General features: G+C 57.1%; 1 protein-coding gene across 4 annotated transcripts in view; it reads right to left on the bottom strand.

The window, feature by feature from the left end:
• Positions 1-7,303: 7,303 nt before the first annotated feature.
• NF2 (NF2, moesin-ezrin-radixin like (MERLIN) tumor suppressor) overlaps positions 7,304-21,412 on the bottom strand; it is a 50,400-nt gene continuing 36,291 nt past the window's right edge. Inside the window, exons 14-17 of one of the 4 annotated variants that reach the window (XM_065851358.2) lie at positions 20,449-20,579; positions 18,578-18,737; positions 16,757-16,815; positions 7,304-8,969 (exon numbers count right to left, since the gene is read on the bottom strand). In XM_065851358.2, coding sequence (XP_065707430.1) covers positions 16,780-16,815; positions 18,578-18,737; positions 20,449-20,579 — 327 coding nt within the window. In that variant the 3' untranslated portion in view covers positions 7,304-8,969; positions 16,757-16,779. The remainder of the gene's footprint in view (positions 8,970-16,756; positions 16,816-18,577; positions 18,738-20,448; positions 20,580-21,412) is intronic. The other 3 variants (XM_065851359.2, XM_065851356.2, XM_065851357.2) reach the window with 3 other exon arrangements.

Genomic DNA, 21,412 nt, shown 5'->3' with positions numbered 1-21,412 from the left:
GGGTTCCTGCACACAGCACCCTGGGCCAGTGCAGCCGTCACCTCGAGGTCCCCAGGGTGCTGTGGGGGACAGGGACACCACAACCGAACCTCCTGCTGCCACACCATGGCAAAAATGAGTCGTGGAAGAGGAGTGAGGTGGGGCTGGGAGCAGAGCCCTCTGTCCCCGCTTCTAGCCCCCTCCTGGCTTTCCCCCAAGTCTTGGTCACATTTTTCACCTTATTTCTCACTTTGTCATTGATTAATCACAGTTGGGCTCACATGCTGGGGTGGCTTCCTGCTGTGCCACGTCCCCACGGCATCTGTGTCCCTGTGGCATCGGTCTGTGTCTTGATACCCAGGCAGGGATGCTGCCCCGGACCTGGGATCTCTCTCCTCCCAAGTGCCACCATCTGCCTTGTCTGGCTTGATCTCTGCATGGGGGTGGCACCAGGAGAACCTGGCCCGTAGGGAGATGGGGGTCACAGTGTCCCACGTGCCTTGGTGACGTCTCTCTTGCTGGCTCTGGTCCCTGCCAGGGGGTGCTGTGGTGGAGGGAGTTGGGGACAAGAGGGAACACGTCCCCAGGGTGGCAACAGGGTGGGAAAGAGAAAGAGGGACAGTCGGTACCTCTTGGATGCTCATCTGAATGCCAAGGATGCTCAAGAGCGATGGGGGAAACTGAGGCACGGCTGGACCGGCTCCAGATGCACTTCTTATGTTGGGATTGTCACAAGAACCCCCAAAATTTCAGAATCAGAATCCTGCAGCTCCAACCCCTTCATTAAAATCCCCCTGGCATCCCGCAGCCACCCTGGCCACGTGCTCAGCCCCAGCCGCTGCCTCATGCAGCTCAATGCTGCTGGCGATTTTTGGGCAGACGGCGGCTCCAACCTGCCCCTGCGCTAACCCTTCCCTCTCCAGGGGGACCCCACGCCAGGGCTCCCCAAAACCCATCGCCCTTCCCCAGCCGCCTCCCAGCAGCGCTGCCTGTGCAGCCGCCGGTTGATTTTAACCAGCTGGGGTCCCCTTTAAGCTATTTTTTAGTTGGGAGAAATTTCCTTCTCTGGCAGCGGGAAAACCACGGTGGCCACGCTCGGAGCTGGGGAATTTCAGGGCTGAGCAAACCCCCGTTGCCGCTCCGGGCAGGATTTGTCCTCCCGGGGTGTCACGGCTCGGGGGTGGATTTTTCCTGCGCTGATAAAACTTCATCCTCCGCCAGAGCTCGGCGTGGCGTTGGGGCACATGGACACGCATCCCACGGGGAGTCTCCGGTGTCTGATAGTGGGGTTGGGCTCACAGCACAGCCAGGAGGGGGCTTGATTATAATTAAGGAATTTCGGGGAGAAAGAAGCCCAAAATGGTAAAGTAGCCTAATTGAAAATCTCCTCCTTTCTTTAGCAGATCCATTTGCTCCTCAATATTAATGAAGTCGCCCTCCCAATTAATTCTCTGTTTGCCCACTGGAGGCCCCGGGGTGGAAACTCATTAATTTCTCACCACCCAAACCCCATCAGGAATAATACGGCAAATTTCTGGGGTTTTCCCCACAAAATCCCCCCGGGAGATGTCGCACTGGGCAGCAGGAGGGACCTGCCAGAGCATCGTGCCCACGGCCGGGGGCAGCCGGTCCGTCCGCCCCCGCTGCCGCATCCCTCGGGACGGAGGGCGTGAGCACGCGGCGGCACGGGGGGAAAATGAGAATTAAACAGCAGCTTAATTGCATTTGAAGTCGTGATTGGGTTTTTTATCCGTTAGAGATCATCAGCAGAGCCATCTCAGCGTTTCTCCTGAGCCCGGCTGGAGAGCCCCATCCCACTCGGCTGCACCGCCCTCTTCCTCATGGGATGAAGGCTGGGACCCACAGCCCTCCCAGTACCTCCCAGTACATCTGTGCTGTCTCCCACCACTCTGCTCCACGGTCCTTTTTCTTCAATTCTCTCACTTATTTTGGGGTGAGAAGCTCTGAATTAGTTTCTGGGATCTCGGTCCACCAGGGCTCACTGAGATGATGGGGTGGAGGCAGCAGTGTCCCCAAACCCCAGGGATTTCAGCTTAAAATCCAGCCACAGCCAGGTGATCTACACATTTTCCCAATGCCAGGACATTGCAAATGTCCCTCTTTGCAATTCCTCCAGCATTTTATTAGTGGTTCCTCTTCACAATTCTCCCTTCATTTCATGAGGGCCTGGGACCAGTTTTGCCAGCTTCTCCCCTCTGTCCCTTCATCCCTCCCGTGATGGCAGCACCTTCCCAACACATGCTGGTGATCTCCTAATTAGCCGATCCCACTAATGAGGCAGGAGAAGCCTTATCCAGGCCCAGCATTTTGCGTCCTATTTGCAGCATGTCGATAACCTTGCTCTCAAGAGCTCCCGGGTTCGCATCCCAACATCATCGTCTTTATTTCTCCCAGGAAGATTTGGGGGGTGCTGGTGGAATTAACAGACATAAAGCCCTGTGCCCCACGCCCCCGTGGAGACCTTGTGCTGGATCCTCTCCTGCTCGGAGCGTGTCCTGCCAGCTCCTTCTGTCCGGGTGGCTGCAAGTCTGGGCTCTGCCACATCACCCAGCTGGAATTCCCAGTTGTCCTTGTGGAGGAGAGAGGGAACCCGGCAGGGATGGGGATGGATGAGGATGGGGATGGACCACTGGATGAGGACAAGGGCTAGGATGGGGATGGGAATGGGTTGCGATGAGGATGCGGATGCGGATAGGATGGGTATGAGCATAAGGATGAGAACTGGGATTGAGATTGGCATGGGGATGGGGTTGTAGGTGGGATGAGATGGATGGGATGGGATGAGATGATGAGATGAGATTATGAGATGAATGGGCCGGGGTGGGATGGGATGGGATGGGATGGGATGATGAGATGCGATGATGAGATTAAGAGATGGATGGGATGGGATGGGATGGGATGGGATGGGATGGGATGGGACAGGATGCGATGGGGAGGAGGATGAGGATAGTGATGGGATGGGGATCCCTCACATGGGTGGAGATGAGAAGGGATGGGGATTTGAGGGGTGGGGGTTGGAGATGGGATGGGGATGGCATGGAGATGGGATGGGGATCCCTCACAGGGACAGGGAAACCCAGCAGAGGTGGGGATGGGATGGTGCAAACCTGAGCTGGGTGCCCTCAAATCCACCAGGACAACCCCACTGATCACTCACCGTGGGGCAGCGGGAGGATTCTGGGACCCAGCATTGCTCACGCTGAACACAGGGAGGGGGACGTGAGCGGTTCAGGGTGGCCGCTGTGTCATTTTAAAGTCACCTGCTGGCACCGAGCCCTGGGAGGCGACAGAGGCATCAATCTCCCGGGGCCATTGCTGTCAGCTGGGTATTTAGTGCAATGTTTCTTAAATGAACGCCTGATGGAAGAAGAGGGATGGCTGCAGCGTACTGAGCCACAAGGTTATCCCGGCGCCCACGTTGCCAGTCCCAGCGCCCGTGTCAAACGCGGGCAGGCGGCCGTGATAACCCCCCGGGAGGCTCCGGGAGCCGCTGCTGGCCCGGCTGTGGCCATTCCCACACCAGGGTGGATTTCAGAGCAAATCACACCCCTCATGGGGGAAACACCGGGCAAAGCTCCCGCTGCAGTGCAGTTGGGGAGAGAAGGGAGAATGGGAAAGGTTTTGAGGGCTCCACTGAATTTGGGTTCACAAGGGGGACATAGTCCATCTGTGGGGGCAGGCGAGACTTCTGCTTCAAGAAATTTTTCCGTATGAAAATAGGGAAAGATGGAAATGAGCGTGTTCTCAGCATCCCTCCGAGGGGATGCAGCCGGAATGCTGAAAGCAGTGGTGATTCCACTTGCTCCTGCCGGGGAGGAGACAACACCCAGAGACCTCAGTCAAGGACCTTCTTAAACTGATTAACAGCATGAAAAAGAGGTGGGTGGGAAGCGCAGCCTGCCTGGAGGAGTGTGGAAGCACAGCGTGGGATCCGGCTTTTCCAAAGGGGCACAAGAGGGGAGCAAATGTGATGGCTCTGGCAAAGCCTTGGCCCCAGAGGCACCAGGCGAGGCTGGAGACACCCCTGACCGCACCAGGCTGATCTGCAGCCCGTCCCCTCAGCGACTGCAGCAGGAAGAGCAATAGGTGCAACCAAATCCACGTTACAGCGCCTGTGCATCTGTGACACGGCTGGACACTGGTACCGGGCAGGTCACTGAGCAGCTTTTCTTTGCTATAGCCAATATAAGTCAGACTCCAAAACAAAACCCTCGGCTGAAAATTAACTGTTTGGAAACAACCTCCACACTGCCCTCACAGCATCTCTACAGCCTTTCTCTCTCTGCACGCATCACCCCAACAAATCTCCTTGCAATGAGATTTGCCTTCGGTACCCAGCTGTGCCAGGCCAGGCTCTGCTCCCAAGCGATGCTCACCAGGGCACACCGGCAATCAGCTGGCACGGTGACCTCAGGTAGGGACACCAGCTCTGTCTGTCCAGGATGCTGTGAGCTGCTGTCCTGGGATGCCCAGCACCATGATGCCAGGATCCTGTGGTACCCAGTGCCATGATGCCCAGGCCAGGCGGTACCCAGCACCACGATGCCTCGACCGGCAGCAGGCAGCATCCTGACAGGGCTGTGACTTTTCACAGTGTCCCCACAGCAGGTGGCACAGTGTCTGGTGGGAGGAGGCGATGGGAGCAGGACTCCGGTATTCCTGTTCCTGTTCTGGCTCTGGCCCCATGGCTCCCCAAGCAGTGGTGGCAGCAGATGCCCAGGGAGAACAGGAGGGATGATGCTGCCCAGATTGATTCCTGGGAAAGGGAAAATTAACAGCAGGGGAGAAAGGGTGTGATCCTGGCTGCTGGGATCCTGGCCAGGGCAGCATCTCCTTCCCCCGGGCTGTGTCCCCATCAGGGCTGGCTGGGTGCTGGTTGGCAGCGCCAGGTTGTTCTCTGCACCCAGACAAACATCAGCCCTTGTGCTCTCAGGGTAGCAGCTTCCAATCTCTCCTGGACAACTGCTGGTCCTGACCGTCTTGTACGGTCCTACACCAAACCATATGGTCCTGCACCCCACTGCGAGGTCCTGCACCCCACTGCATGGTTGTACACCCTGTTGAATGGTCCTGCATCAAAGCACATCATCCTGCACCCCCTCTGTGGTCCTGCACCCCGCTGCAAGGTCCTGCACCCCACTGCAAGGTCCTGCACCCCACTGCATAGTTGCACACCCTGCTAAATGGTCCTGCACCAAACCTTGTCATCCTGCACCCCCTCTGTGGTCCTGCACCTCATCATAAGGTCTTGCACCCCACCACATGGCCCTGCATCCCACCATGTGGTTCCACAGCCCACGGCGTGGTCCTGCACCCCACCACATGGTCAGGCACCCCATTGCGTGATCCTGCGCCCCACCATGTGGTCTTATAACCCATGTTATGATCTTGCACCCCAGCACACAGTCCTGCATCCAACTGCATGGTCCTGCACCCCACCATGCAGTTCTGCACTCCATCACACCACCCTGCACCTCATCACTTGGCACCCCAAAACGTCACCCAGCACCTCCCTGCTCCAGCGATTCATCCTCGGCTCACAGTGAACCCTGGTGCCTGCAGCATCTCCACCTGCTTTTTATTTTCTACCGTCCCTGTGTCTTCCCCTCCCGGGTGCTTCACCTCCATGGCTGAGTGGGCACCTCTGCTACCAGCCACAGATTTTGGCTCCAGAGCTGTGGCTTCCCCGCCAGCAAATCCTTCCTCTTCACCTGTTAAACCCCTAATTAAGCCAACAAGACACACATCGGCTTTTTAATTACAGCTCTGTGGCGGCTCCCCCAGGAGAGGCGCTGGGCAGGGGCACACGCACCGAGCCGGGCTGAGCTCTGCCAGGGCCAGGAGAGACCGCCTGTCCCCTCCCTCTCCCTCGTCGTTTCATTTTCTGCCCTTTTACCCTGGCCCCCGATACCACAGGACAAGGCCAGCGCACTGATCGGCATCCCCTGGAGCCAGACAGCCTCACCGGTACCATCCCTGCCTCAGTTTCCCCATCACTGCCTCAGTTTCCCCATCACTGTCTCAGTTTCCCCGTCTACCCCCAGTCTGGCCCTGGCTCCCTGCTACAAGTCAGGGTCCAGGGACAGGGACACTCATGCGAGCAAGGAATTGTCCCCAGGCCAGTGCCAAAGCCACCCCCACTGTTAAAGCACATGGCAAACCGCTGCCCAAATGCTCAATGCTGTCCCGGGTTTGCAAAATCCCCAATTTCCTTCCCAAGGAATGCATGGCAGGAGGAGAGCGCTGGGAGCGGGACGTGGAATCGCCGTCTGATGGGATTTTCATCCTTGGGCAAAGTCATCTCCGGCCAACCCACACCCGCTCCGCTGCCGCCTCGGCTCTGATGAGCTTCATTGTGCTAAAAGGGCAAAAAATCAGAATGAAATTCCCTTTGGAAGCGCAGGAATGGCCCCGGCTGTGGAGCGGGAGGGCGGCAGGGAGCGGGCACGGGGCTGCGGGGCTGCAGCGTGGGCAGGGGACACGTGGCAAGTGTGCAACGTCGTGGTGTGCAACGGTGCAAGTGCACGGTGCTGCTGCAAGTGTGGTGCTGCAGGAGTGCAATGCTGTGTGTGCAACGTTGTGTGTGCAATACTGTGTGTGCAACGCTGTGAGTGTGCAATACTGTGTGTGCAACGCTGTGAGTGTGCAAGTCTGAGTGTGCACTGGAACAGGCTGCCCAGGGCAGTGCTGGAGTCACCATCCCTGGAGGGTTGGACAGACGGACATGAGGTTCTTAGGACATGGGGCAGGGACAGGGGTGGGTTATGGTTGGATTCTTGATCTTCAGGGGGTTTTCCAACCAAAATGATTCTATGATTCTATTATCAGCACCGGTGGCTTCGGGCACACGCAGGAAATCAGGTCACCCCCCACTTCCCTCACCTGCTGCCTCCCAGCAATCCCCAAACCTCCCCTGTTCCCCCACCAGGACCCCTTGGCCAAAAACTCCCACCCCACCTGCACCAGCCCTGCACAAAACAACAAAAAAGGGGAAGAAACACCCACCCCCCAGCCCACCTGCTTCTCGGAGGGGACCGGAGGGCCGGGAGCTGTGTTTAACATCCCTGGGTTTGATGCTCGTGAGCAGATAAACAAGCACATCCATCGCTGAGCGCATCCGGCTGCAGTGGGGTTGGGAGGGCCGGGAGCAGCTCCCCAGGTTGGGTCCTGCCCAGACTTGGGGCGTTTGGCATTGACAACGCTTTGATGAACCCCCCCGGCAGCCCCGGCTCAGGGCCAGCAGCTCAGTCGGGTCCCCACATCACCAAAGGGGTTTTATCAGTAATTAATTTTAAAAATGAGGTCAATGCAGCACATCGTTTATTTATTCCAGGCAGGCTGAGATCAGGCAGTGTCGGGCAGAGCCGGGGGAGAAACAACACAGGGCTCAGCCTCCCTGGGCACCCCAAAAACTGCGAGGGAAAAGGGCACCTGCTGCAAGTGGGGATGGAGGGGGATGAGGTCCCCAAGAGGGACTTCGGAGCGATGGGGAGGGGGGACCATCCCGCCCCCCCCGAGCTGCCAGAGGGATCCCAGGGCTGCAGCTGCGCTTCCCATAAACCACGAAATGCAGCAGCGAGAGGTTTTCCCGAAGAAAAAAGAGCGAACAAGTCCCAGCTCCCCCTCCTAGTGCTCTGAATTTTTATTAAAACAAAGGAGAAAACGGTGATTTCTTCCAGCGGTCCAGGGGGATGGGGAAGCGCCTGTGCCGGGCCACGGCCGCCGAATCGCAGCCACGCACTGGGAGTCGATCCGAGGCAGCGCGGTTTTAAATAAAAAGGGGTCAGGACACGATTTCCAACACACCGAGCCCTGGGCTGAGCCGCCGGGGTGGCTGTGGGTCCGGGGATGGGGCGGGAGGGGGCACTGGGGGTCCCAAGAGGCTGCAGGGGACAAAATCTCAGCTGGGAGGTTTTCCCCCGAGCGAGGGATTTGGGACATGAAGGAAAGGTCAGGGCGTCACCGTCCCCCCCAGGGGGGTCAGAGCTGGAGCAAAGGCACCGGCGTATGGCAGGATGGCTCACCTGGGGACAGCGGCACCCCCGGGGGGTCGGAGGAGCCGGGGGGCCCCACAGCACATTCAGGGGTGCCGGACCTAGGCACCCAGTGAAAGCCCAGCCCAGAGCCCCCCTGGCCTCAAGCTGCCCAGGTTTGTCACAGTTTGCAGGCAAATGAAGAAAAGCAAAGGTTTCATTTGGTTGGCACTAGCTGTTCTGCTCCTCATCCCTGCAGAGAGGAGGAGGAGAAAGAGGGGGAGGAAGAAGAAACCTTCCTTGCCCAGAGAGGTGGTGGATGCCCCATCCCTGGAGACATCCCAGGCCAGGCTGGACGGGGCTCTGAGCAACCTGAGCTGGTGAAGATGTCCCTGCTCATGGCAGGGGGGGCACTGGGGGAGCTGGGAAGGTCCCTTCACCCTAAACCCTTATTCTGTGATTCCTCTCCCCAGAGAAGCAGCAGCTTCAATCCCACAGCCCGAGGTCCCCGTGACCCCCCCGATTTACTGCACTCCCCCAGAAGACGCTCTGGTTCCCAATGGGGCTCTGGGGACAGCCCCGCGCTCCCTGGGGGACACAGCATCCCTGCCCGGGGACACCCCCAGCACACCCCTCCACTGGCTGCCAGGCTGGGGGGCACGGCTGCAGCCCCCACCCCGGCACCGGGGGAATAACCGGAGGGCTGAGCCCAAAAACTATGCTAGAAAAATAAGAAGAAGGCTGGAAAAAAGAAGGGCAGGGAGGAGGACGAGGGGACACTAAGCTAGAGAACATCACACAGTCCGTGGGCAGCGGGGCCCGAGTCCATTGGCATATGGAGGCTGGCAGGGGACCTGGGGGCGATCCCCGGGCCCCCCACCCCGGTTGGGGCACCCCGGTCCCGGGGAGCAGCTCCGGAGCAGCGTGCGGGGTGGCTGGCGCGTCCTAGAGCTCCTCAAAGAAGGCGACGCGGGACTTGGTGCTCTGGAGGGTGAGCTGCAAGAGAGCAGAGGGGGCGGCTGAAGGGGAACGGGGCTGACCCCCCCTCCTTCCCATAAGGCTTCTCCCCAGCAGGGCTGAGCAGGAGGGAGTTGGTGTCTCTACCCCCTCCTCGCCCAACCCCGGCCCCTCCGAACACAGGCGGGCAGGCAGAAGCGGGGGTGTCGTGCAGCGAGCTCCCGGCTGCACCCAGGGCAAAGCGCAGGCAAGGGGGGGCTTGGGGAGCACCTGCCCCCCAGGCAAAGGCTGCTGAGGGGCCACAGACCTAATCAATGTAATTAGCGTGGCTGCAGCTGTCAGGCTGTGGGACACAGAGGAGCCAGGAGCAAAGGTGACAGTCTGGGTGCGGGACTGCGCCCCTGGGGTCCGGCTGCGCCTTCCTCCCCATGCCCTGAGGGTGGGGAGATGGGGCGCTCTGGAAAAGCTGGAGGAGAAACACGGTGGGGGGACACAGGAGGTTTTTGCAAAGCTGGAGGAGAAATGATCACTATGGGCTGAGGAGGGAGGCAGAACCACACTCGGCTCTAAACCCACAGCGTTCCCAACACCCCTGGGCCAACCGGGTACACGTTACTCTGTCCCCAGTTCGGGACCGTCCTCTGTCCTGTCCTCACGTCCAACCCCAGCACATCGCCCCAACGGGGTGAGCATGGTCCATTTGTCACCGCTGTCCCCACACCCGTGGCGGTGACACCGTCCCCCTGCCCCTGCGGCCCACGGGACGATGGAGCTGGAGAGTCCTCGCTGCGGGACCTGCAAACCCAGAATAGCTTCTTGCAGATCTACCCAAAAAATAACACCCCACGGAGGACCCACAACCACATTTCCTAGCAGGGCAAACAAGATGAAAGAAACATCCTCAGCGGCGAGGGAAAAATCACTGGATTTACAGATAAGCACTCAAAGGAGCGTGGTGGGAGAGGTGCCACCTTCCCACCAGCTGCCAAATCACCGCAGGCGTTTGCCAAACCAGCCGGCTAATTGCAAAGGCTTCGTTTCGGCTGGATTAAGCAGCAGTGCCTTCTGCCGGGGACGCCGGTTTTGCTGAAGCAGGGATCCTGGGATCCCGTTACAGCGAGTTAAGCCCTGCGACGGAGCTGCCAAGAGCTTCCCCCTCCCACGGCCTTGCCTCGGTAATTCCTTCCCAGCTCTCCCGCCAGGCTGAAAAAATCTGTACTGCGGAGGAAATTTCTGCAGGGACTTAATACCGTGTGCTGGCAGCATCTCCTGGGCCATCTCGTCCTCCTGAGTATCCCCCCAGAGCGGGGTGGATGACATTGGACAGGGGTTCTGTGGCCATGGGCAGATCTTTGATTCTTTTTCAAGGCTGAGGTGAGAAGAAAATAGGAGCGAGCAGCCCCAGGCTGGTCCAGCCCCACAGACAGGCCCGGGGGGGCTGCGTTTCAGCTTTTGCAGCAGCGATCCCGCCCGTGATCCCAAGCAGACGCCTGGCTGGGTCCCAGCCCAGAAAATCTGGTGTATAAAACCTGAGCGGACATCATGAGCACAGCTGGTCCTGCCCTCCCAGCAGTCCCGGCAGAGACGGGCGGTGGGGGACACAGGGGGCTGGGGACGGGTCCCATGTGTTTGCATCAGTGCTGGGGCTCCCACCAGAGCCCATCCGCCCACCACAGCCCAATGGGGCAGCTTCACCTCCCCATCTCACCAGGGAGACCTCTGGGAAGCCAGACACCCCAGGGAGGGGCATTCAGACAGGAGCAGAGCAAACGGCCTCAAGTTGCGCCAGGGGAGGTTGAGGTTGGATGTGGGGACCAATTTCTTCCCCAAAGGGCTGTGGGGCATTGGAACAGGCTGCCCAGGGCAGTGCTGGAGTCACCATCCCTGGAGGGTTGGACAGACGGACATGAGGTTCTCAGGACATGGGGCAGTGCCAGGGGTGGGTTATGGTTGGACTCCATGATCTTGAGGGGCTTTTCCAACTAAAAGGATTCTGTGATTTACCCACCAGCGATGTATGGCCCAACACCCACCCACTAAAGGCATCCGTTCTGCAGGCCGGATGGGGAAGACGCACACACCTCCTCCCCAGCCCACGGCAGCTCCCGGTTCTGCTCCGTTAGAACACAGCAAGGGGAGATGCCCCCAGGCCCCCCCAGCAAACCCAGCGCAGCGACGGAGAAGACAAAGGAGCCAACTGCAGTCACTGCTGAGGCAGAGAGGGAAGATGTTTCCCTCAGGCTTACCAAGGAGATTCAACTATTTTGAGCCTGCTCTCCGCCTGGAGCTACGCTCAGCTCTCCATCCATCCCCCGTGTGCTGTCACAGCCCTGGGGTGCCCCAAAGCAAGGCTGGGGAACCCCAAAGCAACGCCCGGGGCAGACACCACTGTGCCCAGAGCAGCGCGGTCCTGAGCAAACACTGCGGCAGAGCCGGGGACACCGGGGGCATCCCGCACCGGCACGGGGAGAGAAGAGAGACAGCCCTGCGCTCTCACCGGGGCTTTCATCCATGACCTTCAAAGGCTCCTGAGATGCTCAATGCTGCTTTTTTTTACCTATCCAGGGAAAGTGAAGCACGAGAAGCGCAGCCCAGCTGCGGGGCACAGGGAGCTGGAGCAAGGATGGGTCTGGATGAGACTGGGTGTCACAGGGAGGGGCAAGCGCTGCATTTCCAAGAGGGTCACGTCCTGCTGCTCCCTGGCGCTCGGCACCCATCATATTTCACAACGTGAAAAGCAATATCTGCAGGAATTTCACTGGTGACAGAGCAGACACCCTCACTCAAGGCATCCCCCATCTCTCCTCACCCCCACGTTACGCTCTGGCTCTTTCTCAAAAGCCAAGAGGCTCCTGCAGCGCCGGCGGTTGGGTAGGAGGATTTCTTCCCGTTTCGGCTCCCGGAGAGGAACCTCCCTCTCTCTTTCTCCCCAGTCACCCCAGGGCGTTACAACAGCATCACCGCAGTGGGATCCGGGCATGGTTGCCCCATTTCCCATCACCAGGAGCTGGGTTGTAGCTAAAACCTCGGCGGGGGCTCAGCCAGAGGAAGGGGCTGATATTCCCCCACCATCCCCAGGGCGATGGCACCTCCGGCAGCCTCTGGCACCGGGGACTTGTGGCACCAGGGACAACCGGCAGCTCGCGGGCAGCTGCGTTCTCCCACCCCATTACAGGCAGGCAGATGAATACACAGGGAGGAAATGAAGATTGCTCTTGACTGCACACTGACTCTCCACCACCTCCGCCGTGCCCGGAGGGAAAACTCCCCCCTTTTCCCTTCCCTTTCTCTTCCTTTGACTCTTGTTTTCCTGGCTGGTGAGGCACTGCGGGCAGGGTGAGCTCCAGGGGGGAAAGCCCCAGCACCTCCCCTTTGCCCAGCCGGGCGAGGAGAGATAAATAAACCCACGTCCCCAAAGCGCACCGCCGCGCAGGCCAGGCAGGGTGATTAAGAGCGAGTTACATTCTCGTCAGTGCGGGGAGGGGGGGAACTTGATTTACAAGCAGTATTATGATAATCTGCTTCCTGCAGGAGGGAGGGTGGGCTCCACAATGCGCTACCAGAGCCATCAAAGAAAATTTAGAGAGAGAGAGAGGGAAGCGCAATTAAGCGGCCAGAGCTCAAATGAATCAAGAAATGAGGAAGGGAAGAGTCCCGCTCCCTGCGTTCCTGCGCTGGGGTTCCTCTGAGCTCTGCTTCTACCCAGGTCTGATTTGATTGAAGAAAAACAAACAAAAGCAACCCAATCAGTCCCTCCTAGGAAAACGTGTTTTGGAGCGGCTAACGCAATAACCGCGGGCACAGAGCTCCTGTTGGGCAAGGAGAGCAGCGAGAACCCCCCCGGGCTGTGTCCTCCCCTCGCACCGGGATGGGACGGGGGAGAAGGGGACGGGAATCCCATCAGCCTTTCCCCATCCTCCCCAGGAACGCACAGAGGTTGTGCATCCTGCAGCCCAGCCGGGCTGGAGGTGACAGAGGTGACCTGTGCCACCCCCAATGCCATCACCTCACCCCACGCCGCACTGGGGACATCTGCTGCTGCTGGGAGACCTACGGCTCCTGATAAATCAGCACCTGGCGTTGCAACCATTAAATCCTCTTTATTCTCCCCTCAATGTCCTTCTCCATCCCCGCCGGGTCCCCACCGGCCAGCCGGACCTTCCAATTCCCACGCTGACTTTTGAAACCAAAACCTTTCCGAATTTTCCCTCCCCACCCCTGGCCGTTTCTCTCTTCCTCCCACGCCGCCGTTTATTCTCTCCTCAGCACAACATTTCCCCCCAGCCTCCGAGGCTTTGATGAGCGCCTTGAAAAGAAAAGAAGATGACGCTCTGGTTGAAGGAAACGCTTTTCAAAGGATGCCACGAAAATAGCTGATAGGCCTGACGTTTCCTTTCGCTCCTCGTAAACAAGGAAAGGCGGCTGCCGTGTCCCAGTTTGGCTGCCAGGGAGTTTCGCTTCCGAGCTCCGAGAAGCGGGGCAGGAAGAAAACGAAGCTGCAGGGGACACGGGGATGAGCGGGTGAGACCCACGGGGGACGCACCTCCAGCTCCTCCTGCGCTCACAAGGTGTTCTGAGATTTTCTCTCTCCTCTCGCAGCTCCCCAGGGGATGGAAACGCTGGTGCTGCTCCTCCTGGGATGTCCCTGGTGGTCGTAGCCTTCTCCTCTCCCGGAGGGTGGATTATAGAGTGATGACAGGGCAAAGCTGCAATTCTGCATCTCACCCATGTCCAGGATGCCACAGGATGCACGGGGATGGATGAACCCACCTGTGTCACCTGGGATCCCTCCTGCCCTCGCAGAGCGAAGTATTCATTGTGCTGGTCGCCTCCCTCTGCAGGATGAAGCCCCAGAGGCACATGAACACCCTTCTGCCCCAAAACAGTCACAGTTCTCCATCTCCCCAGCAACATTTGGCGGTGGCACAGCAGCTTCCTATCAGCATCATGAGAGCCTGGGATGGCAGCACCCATCGCTAACCTGCCAGTGTCCCCACACGGCTGCAGGGGACACCCCAGAGCTCACCCAAGAAAGGCCTTGAGGTGCTGGAGCAAGTTGTGAGAAGGGAATGGAGCTGGTGAGGGGCTGGAGCACAAGTGTGATGGGAGCGGCTGAGGCACCTGGGGGGTTCAGCTGGAGCACAGGAGCTGAGGGGAGACCTTCTGATCTCTGAACTGCCTGAAAGGAGCTTGGAGCCAGGGGGGTCGGGCTCTGCTCCCCAGGAACAAGCGCCAGGAGCAGAGGAAACGGCCTCAAGTTGCGCCAGGGCAGGTTGAGGTTGGATGTGGGGAACAATTTCTTCCCCAAAGGGCTGTGGGGCATTGGAACAGGCTGCCCAGGGCAGTGCTGGAGTCACCATCCCTGGAGGGTTGGACAGACGGACATGAGGTTCTCAGGACATGGGGCAGTGCCAGGGGTGGGTTAATGGTTGGACTTGATGGTCTTCAGCGTCTCTCCAACCAAAATGATTCTGTGGTTCTATGTCTTGAAGGTGAGAGGACTGAAGACAAACCCACAGAATCCATTTTGCTCTGCCCCGCTTGCCCCTCCGTGCTCGGCAGCTGCTCGTTGCCTAAACCCGCAGGAGACGATGCGGCATCTGTAAGAACCTGGCAGAACATGACCACTCATGGCCCAATGATGGAGCAAGCCTGACCAGTCTACTGCTGACAAACAAGCAGATTTGAAGTAGCTTATCCAAACCTCAAGTGCCTCGATGACGGGGAAAAACCTGAGTTGAGGTCAACACTGCACCGCAACCAGGATCAGCTGGCAAGATCATCAGCAAGAGCTCAGCGCATCCCACCGCACCGCGAGCCCCAGAGCAACGCTGTGACCCAGAAAAAGAGAGCCTGGCAGGGAAAGGCCAAGCCCATCCTCGAAGGACCAGAGCTCTGCTCAAGGACAAAGCCGCTTGTCTGGGAACAGGCGTGGAGATTTGCTCCTTGCCTGGAGACTTCAAAGGGCTTAAATCACGGTAAATAAGCATGACTGTGCCAGAAGAAAGCAACCGGAATGAAAGACCTGATTGTGTTTTAGAGCTGCAGCCTGTCCTGGGAGCATTCCTACAGCGGAGGACGCGAGGAAGAGGCGGGTTTTTCACCTTCTCGAAGCGGCAAACCCTTCCGAAGCTGAGGCAGACGGAGTCGGCAGCGCCGGCCCGCGGCAGAGCGTGCTACGGAGAAGCGCAATCGGTTTCCAGATGAGATGCTTGTGCTGTGCCCACAGAGCTCATAAAAAAGGATTAGCATGTTAACCACGTAATTAAACATGAAAAACTTCGCGGGCGTCTTCAAAGGCAGGCAGCAAAACCCAGAGGTCACACTGCAGCACTTGCTGCGAATCTGGATTAATTACGGGGGCTCCTCCCCGGCTCCAAATCGCTCCCAGTTGCTGGATTAGTCTCTGCACAAACCGCCAGGGCTTCGCTTCTCCACCTCGCGCTGTGGCCACAAGTGCATTTCGCCCCAATTTCACCTGCTACGGAGTTCCTTGAGCCAGTCGGGATGGGACCGCGGGTTTCAAGCACAACCAGCCTGCCCCAGAAAGATCCATCGCCTCCCCGAGGCGTCCGGGACCCGCAGGGTCACCCTTTGGTTTAGTCGCTTTGTCCCTCTTCCCAAAGAAACACCGAACGACAGGTCTTGGGAACACCCGTAGCCTCAACAGAGTGGCTGGCAGCGGCCACCCGGCACAAAACCCTAACGGGGGTGATTTACAGCGCTGCCGGCAGCTCTGGGAGGGCTGGACCATTCAAGAACAGCACAAACCTGCGCTGATCACTCCTGGGTACCGGCCAGGGAGACGTCTGCAGCTCCAGCATCCTCCTGCCTCCGCCACACAGCTCCAGAGGTGCTGGGAACCGCTGTACGTGCCCACCATGCAGGAACTTGGAACAAAAGCCTCTTCCAAAGGCACGCAATCACCAGCTTTGCCACCACCTGCCTTGGCGAGCGCTGCTACTGCAGCACCCGTGCCATCTCTTCCCTTAGCGCTACCCCTCGACGCTCGCTACACCCTGCGGGTGTGCAAGAGGAAAGAGCACAAAAGCCTCCCCAAAGGCGTCCTCCCGAAGGAGGGAGGCGATGCTCCGCACGCACACCGATTGAGGGCAAATCCTGGGAGGAAAGCAGGCGCCGGTAAAAAGAGACGCGGTGTTAAGAAAGCCGGTGTCCCCGGGTGTGACGGTGACCAAGCAGCGCCCCCCTGGGCCACCCCCAGCCACAGCTGTGCCCAAGAACCGTCCTCAACCACCCGTTTCATGCTCCTGTGACACCTCTCAAACGCACCCATGTGCTGCTCCGCTCCAAGACGGAGCATTTTGAGCCTGTTCTGACAGTTTTGGCAGCAAAGAGCTGACGGGGTTTGTTTGGTGTTTGTTTTTTTGGGTTGGTTTTTTTTTTTTTAAATCCTGAATTTCTTTCTGCAGCAAACAAGGTCCTGGTTTACTTCATTAAAGAAATCTTCAAAGGCCACCCCGCACCTCCGATAGATTCCCAGCCACCGGGAGCAGAGCGCAAACAGGCGCGTTTAATTATTTACGCGTCTACGCCTGCGCTCCCCCGCTGACGCTGCCAGCTCAGCTCCGCCAAGAAAGACGCTTCCCAGCGCGGAGCATCGGGCGCAAGAACCACCCTGGGGAGGCTGCGAACGCTGCCGAGGGAGTGAGAGCCGGGCAGGGTCTGCGACATGCAGGGGGCTGTGCTGCGGGGACCCCGGTGGCACTGTCACCATCACCAGAGCGGCGCGGGGGTGGCAGCACCGGCGGGGAAGCTCATGCAGGGTTAGTGCGGCAGCCAGCGAGCCCAGCGCCCACGCAGAGTACCTCCAACAACCGACTCGGGGGTCTCAAATGCAGATAGGTCTTCTGCCCTGGGCTTGAGGCTAAACCAGCAAAATAAAATGAACAACGACAACAGAAAACAAAAGAATCCTCTGTGATACCAGCAACGTCAGGGCACCCGTGCAATCTGTACGGTTTGCCCGGAGCGCTGACGTGAGCAGCGGTTTCCAGGTGGGGCGGAGGGTTGGTACTGCTGAAGTATTGCTAAACTGCCACTATCATCCCATTCTGAGTGTCTGGAGCTTTCCTTTCCATCACAACCGCAAAGACAAAAGGCCTCCTGACCTCCCGGTGACAGGAACACAAGCAGTCTGTGATTTTATTCTGATGTACTCCGCTTACAGACTGTTATTAAAAGCCTGAGACGCAGGAGCCGGGCGGGCTCGGGTCCCTCCTGAAGGGAGGGGACAGGACAAGGCTCCAGCTTCCGAGGAGCAGGATGGACCACACAGTCCCGATGACAGCGACAAGCGCTGACAGGCGGCGAAATGATCGCCCAGCCACCTTCTTTAAGTGAGACAAATGGGGCCATCAGCTCTCTATGAACTTGTCTCTGTCAGATGTGAAAATGTAGCATTTTCTGCTTAAACTGAGGACTGTAAGCACAGAGACAAAACCTAACAAAACCCGCTGGGAGCAGAAATGCGTTCAGATTCTACGATGACAAAAGGGCCTGTGAAGATTTTGAGCTCCTCTGCTCTGGTGGGACAGGAACCCGAACAGCCCCGGGCTAGCACGGGGAGATGGGAAAGCGAGACCCGCTGGATTCATTTTCCTGCCCCAGTTCAGTGATTAGGGACTCCGAGCCATGAAAGTCGACACGAACTGGTATTTTCAAATCCTTTTGGACCTGTCAGCTGGGAAGGGGAAAGAGAGAAGGATTTGTTTTTACAACCCGGAGTTGTTACCGCAGCCTGCATCCCGTGCCGTACGGGTATTTGAAGCCTGTCCAAGGCTGTGAGCAGAGCTGGGTAACAGACCTTCCAGGGTAAAACCCTTTGCAGGTGACTGGGACTGACCACGACATCCCACCGTACCAATTCTGGATGCGCCCCCGGCCTCTCCTTACGCTGAGCCCAGCTGGGAGAACAGCAGAGCTACTAAGAAAAAGGGAAAATAAAGAACGTTGTGGCCTTTCAGGTGTGAGCCCCGGGCGAGCAGACCCGGCCCTCCTCCCTTTTGGGTTAAATTACTCATCCGAATTGCATTTCTAGAGGCAAGTGGTTCCCAGGCCCCGAGCACAGGGAGCAGAGAGCTCACACACACCCGCTAGCAAAAGGTTTTGCTGTTAGTATTTGAAGCTGCACTATAGGTTACTCGAGATTAAAAGAGAGGATTGATGCTTTCGGCTTTTTCTACCGAGAGTTTGTAAATCAGGACGATTTTTGCCCTTATTATTCACCAGAGAAGCCCAGCTCTGCGGCTTCGCAATGCCTGGAGGGAACGGCTGCAATAGGCAAGGAGGGCTTTTCCCGTTCCTGGGGTCGCTGGGGTGGCAGATCTCTCCTAACACACCCCCTGCAGCTTTGGTTAAGGTTCAGCAAGGCCTTGAAACCTCCAAGCCTTTGCATCCCTTCCCACAGCGCCGAGGGACAAGGCTCGGCTGGGGCAAACACAAGCCAGGGCCACCAGAAGCTCAATCTCCTGCACCCTGTTCAAAGCTAAGCAGCCGGGGAAGAGAGCCTAGACCAAACCATTTTATTATAACAACTTGTGCAAAAGCTAAACCGAACGGAAGGGTTATTTTGGTGTTGCTTTTAAAGGATTTCATCAGGCGAGATACAAACTGGAGCCGTCCGATACCTTTTTAATAGTGTTGTGCTTGCTGTTGCCCCGGCTGGCGTTCTCGTTGTGCAATATATCCAGCGCCGTCTCTCTCTCCTTGAGCTTCAGCGCCTCGATCTCCGTCTTCAGCTCGTTCAGCTGCTCCTGCAGGTGTTTGCTTTTCTCCATGTACTCCACCCTGGCACACACACAAGAGTCCTGGGTTAGCACCGACTTTATATCGTGGTGGCCCATAAGGGAATTAGAACAGAAAAACCCTCTCTTCACCATTTATAGTGTGTGGAACCGACAATGCTAATTTACAGCACGTGGTAAACTACTCTGAGCAATTTGTTTGTTATTAAAAAGAAGACCCAGGCAGTTGACCCAAGAACAAAACTCTAAGTTATGATACATAAAAAATAAAGCCAAAACAGAGCTGCTGGATGGTGTCTGTAAGTCTCCCCATTTCCGAGCGAAGCTGGAGCATGACACGGGTTAATGGCACAGTTTCAGTCTACAAGGCAGCGATTTAAGCGGTGCTGCCCTACTCTGCAAAGCCAGCTCTGAAAATCAAAGGCGTGGATCCTCCCAGCGAGGCAGGACCCCGATGTACCGACTTCTCACGCTTTAGAGAGATTGAGCTTGAGAATGTGTGGGAGCAAGCACCGCCCCCAAAATACGGGTATTTTTTAGGCACACAGCATGCCCAGCAGAGGAGAAGGTCTCCCAAATAAAGAAAGAACAAACAAAAAGAAAGGAAAAAAACCCCACAAACCATTCTCAGGACTCGAAGCATCGACTGCAGAAAAATCACACCCTGCCAGCCTCGTACTTGTGATTAAACACCCAGACCCAGGTCCCAGCACCAGCGGACTAACAAGAACCTTCTCAGAGTGCCAACATTTGTAGGGGGTTTATCTCGGCACCCGAGGAAGGCGAAGAGTCCCGGAGAAGTCGGCAAAAGTATGTTCGTTATTGCTCTCAGCGTTTGGCAGCGCCAAGCTCTTCCTGCTTAGGAGAGCGGGATGACCTAGTTTGCAACCTGGGTACAGAACTGGGAATTATCCTGCGATTTGCAGCTTCTATCCTTTTCCTTCTGGCTTTAGGAGAAGTTTCCGACCTCCGTTTCAAGCTCATGGTCCGTTATTTCATACACAGGAGACGGTTCTGAGCAGAGACAAAATAATCCACCCTCTGGGACCCAGGGGTGTTTCATCCCAGCCCCAGGAAGTTTTGGCCAGGGCGCTGTGGCAGAGCCCTCCTAGCTTTGATCTACCACCCCATCGATGAACAAAGCTCATTATTACTACAGAGATTAAAATCTGATCTGCTTTGATTTCTGCTAAAATTGTAATTTTGAGGGCTACACTCGGACCCTCCGGAAAACACGAGATCAAAGCTCCTAATCGCATCCCAACTTGCTTGCGTGCACTTTTTATATATAAACATGACACAGATTCCAAGAAAAAGGGGTTAAAGCTCTAACGTGGGACCTTAGCGCAGGATCCTGCTGTCTTTACATTCTCTGGACATGATGTAAATGCATAAGCGCCAGCCTGCAATAGCTCAGCACACCAGCAGACTGATAACTCTTCCTACCGACACGGATAATTCAAGCCTAAGCAAGAGCCAGGTTAATCATACAGAGAGGAATTGAGTGGTGCAGGGCTCAGTGCGCTTAAACTCGCCCTTAGGCAGGAATTAGAGACACATCTGTGACACCAGGTCCCCACCTGGCCAACCATGTTCTGGGCAGAGCTATTAATTAACGACCAGGTAAATGCGAACCCAAAGGATTTCTCCCCCTTTCACCTTCTCGTCCGGAATGTAAAAGTCACATTCAGCCCCGGTACAACTTCTCCTCCCACCACAACCCAGGCACACAGCCCAGCACTGCACACACGTACTTCTCTTTCTCGATTTCCATGGAAAGCCTCTTCATGTCCGTATCCTTGAAGTCGAAGGACAGGCTCTCGCTGATGAGGTTGAAGCTGGGCAGGTCGGTCGGCAGCGCCGTCGTACTCGAGTTCATGGACTGCTAAAGAGGCACAGCACAAATCAATCGCTTTTGGCCACACAAGTGTTCCTATAGCAAACATTCTGTAACGCAGAGGTGCAATCAGAGCAACGCTGAGCACAAGGTGCTACGTACTAACAACGTAATGTGGAGCGGAGGAAACGGTCTCACGTTGCGCCCGAGGAGGTTGAGGTTGGATGTGGGGAACAATTTCTTCCCCAAAGGGCTGTGGGGCATTGGAACAGGCTGCCCAGGGCAGTGCTGGAGTCACCATCCCTGGAGGGTTGGACAGACGGACATGAGGTTCTCAGGACATGGGGCAGTGCCGGGGGTGGGGGAACAGTTGGACTTGATGATCTTGAGCATCTTTTCCAACCAAAATGATTCTATAATTTGCACAGGGAAAGGGAAGGGGCACCTGGACCCCTGACACAACACTACTCACAACCTCATTTGTCCAAACCAGCCTCAGACTTTCCAGAGAGCACATTACTCAGCTCTTTTTTAGCTGGGGATCGTTTAACGCAGAAGACGGCAAACACTCCAAGGCGCTGCAGGGTAGAGCAGCAAACAAGCCCAGCATCCCAAGCACCAGAGCAGCCTCAAGATCCTCTTGCTCCATTCACGACTGGCTCTTCAACTCCGAGCTATTGCTTTGCTGGGATCCTGCTCTTCGCAGGAGTAAACACCACATGCCTTCAAAACCTACCGAGAAAACTTCATAAAGTCCAGCTTTTATCACCACTGTGCCACTTAAAACAGGGCTGGACATAAGCTGCCTCTTGGGAGGCCTCTGACAGCTATTTAATGTTCATTTTTATCTTCACTGTAACTTATAGTTCCAAGTGTTTAGG

The sequence above is a fragment of the Patagioenas fasciata genome, chromosome 17 (assembly GCF_037038585.1).
Source record: "Patagioenas fasciata isolate bPatFas1 chromosome 17, bPatFas1.hap1, whole genome shotgun sequence".
Lineage (NCBI taxonomy): Eukaryota > Metazoa > Chordata > Aves > Columbiformes > Columbidae > Patagioenas > Patagioenas fasciata.
This window is presented reverse-complemented; position numbering and strand designations above follow the sequence as displayed.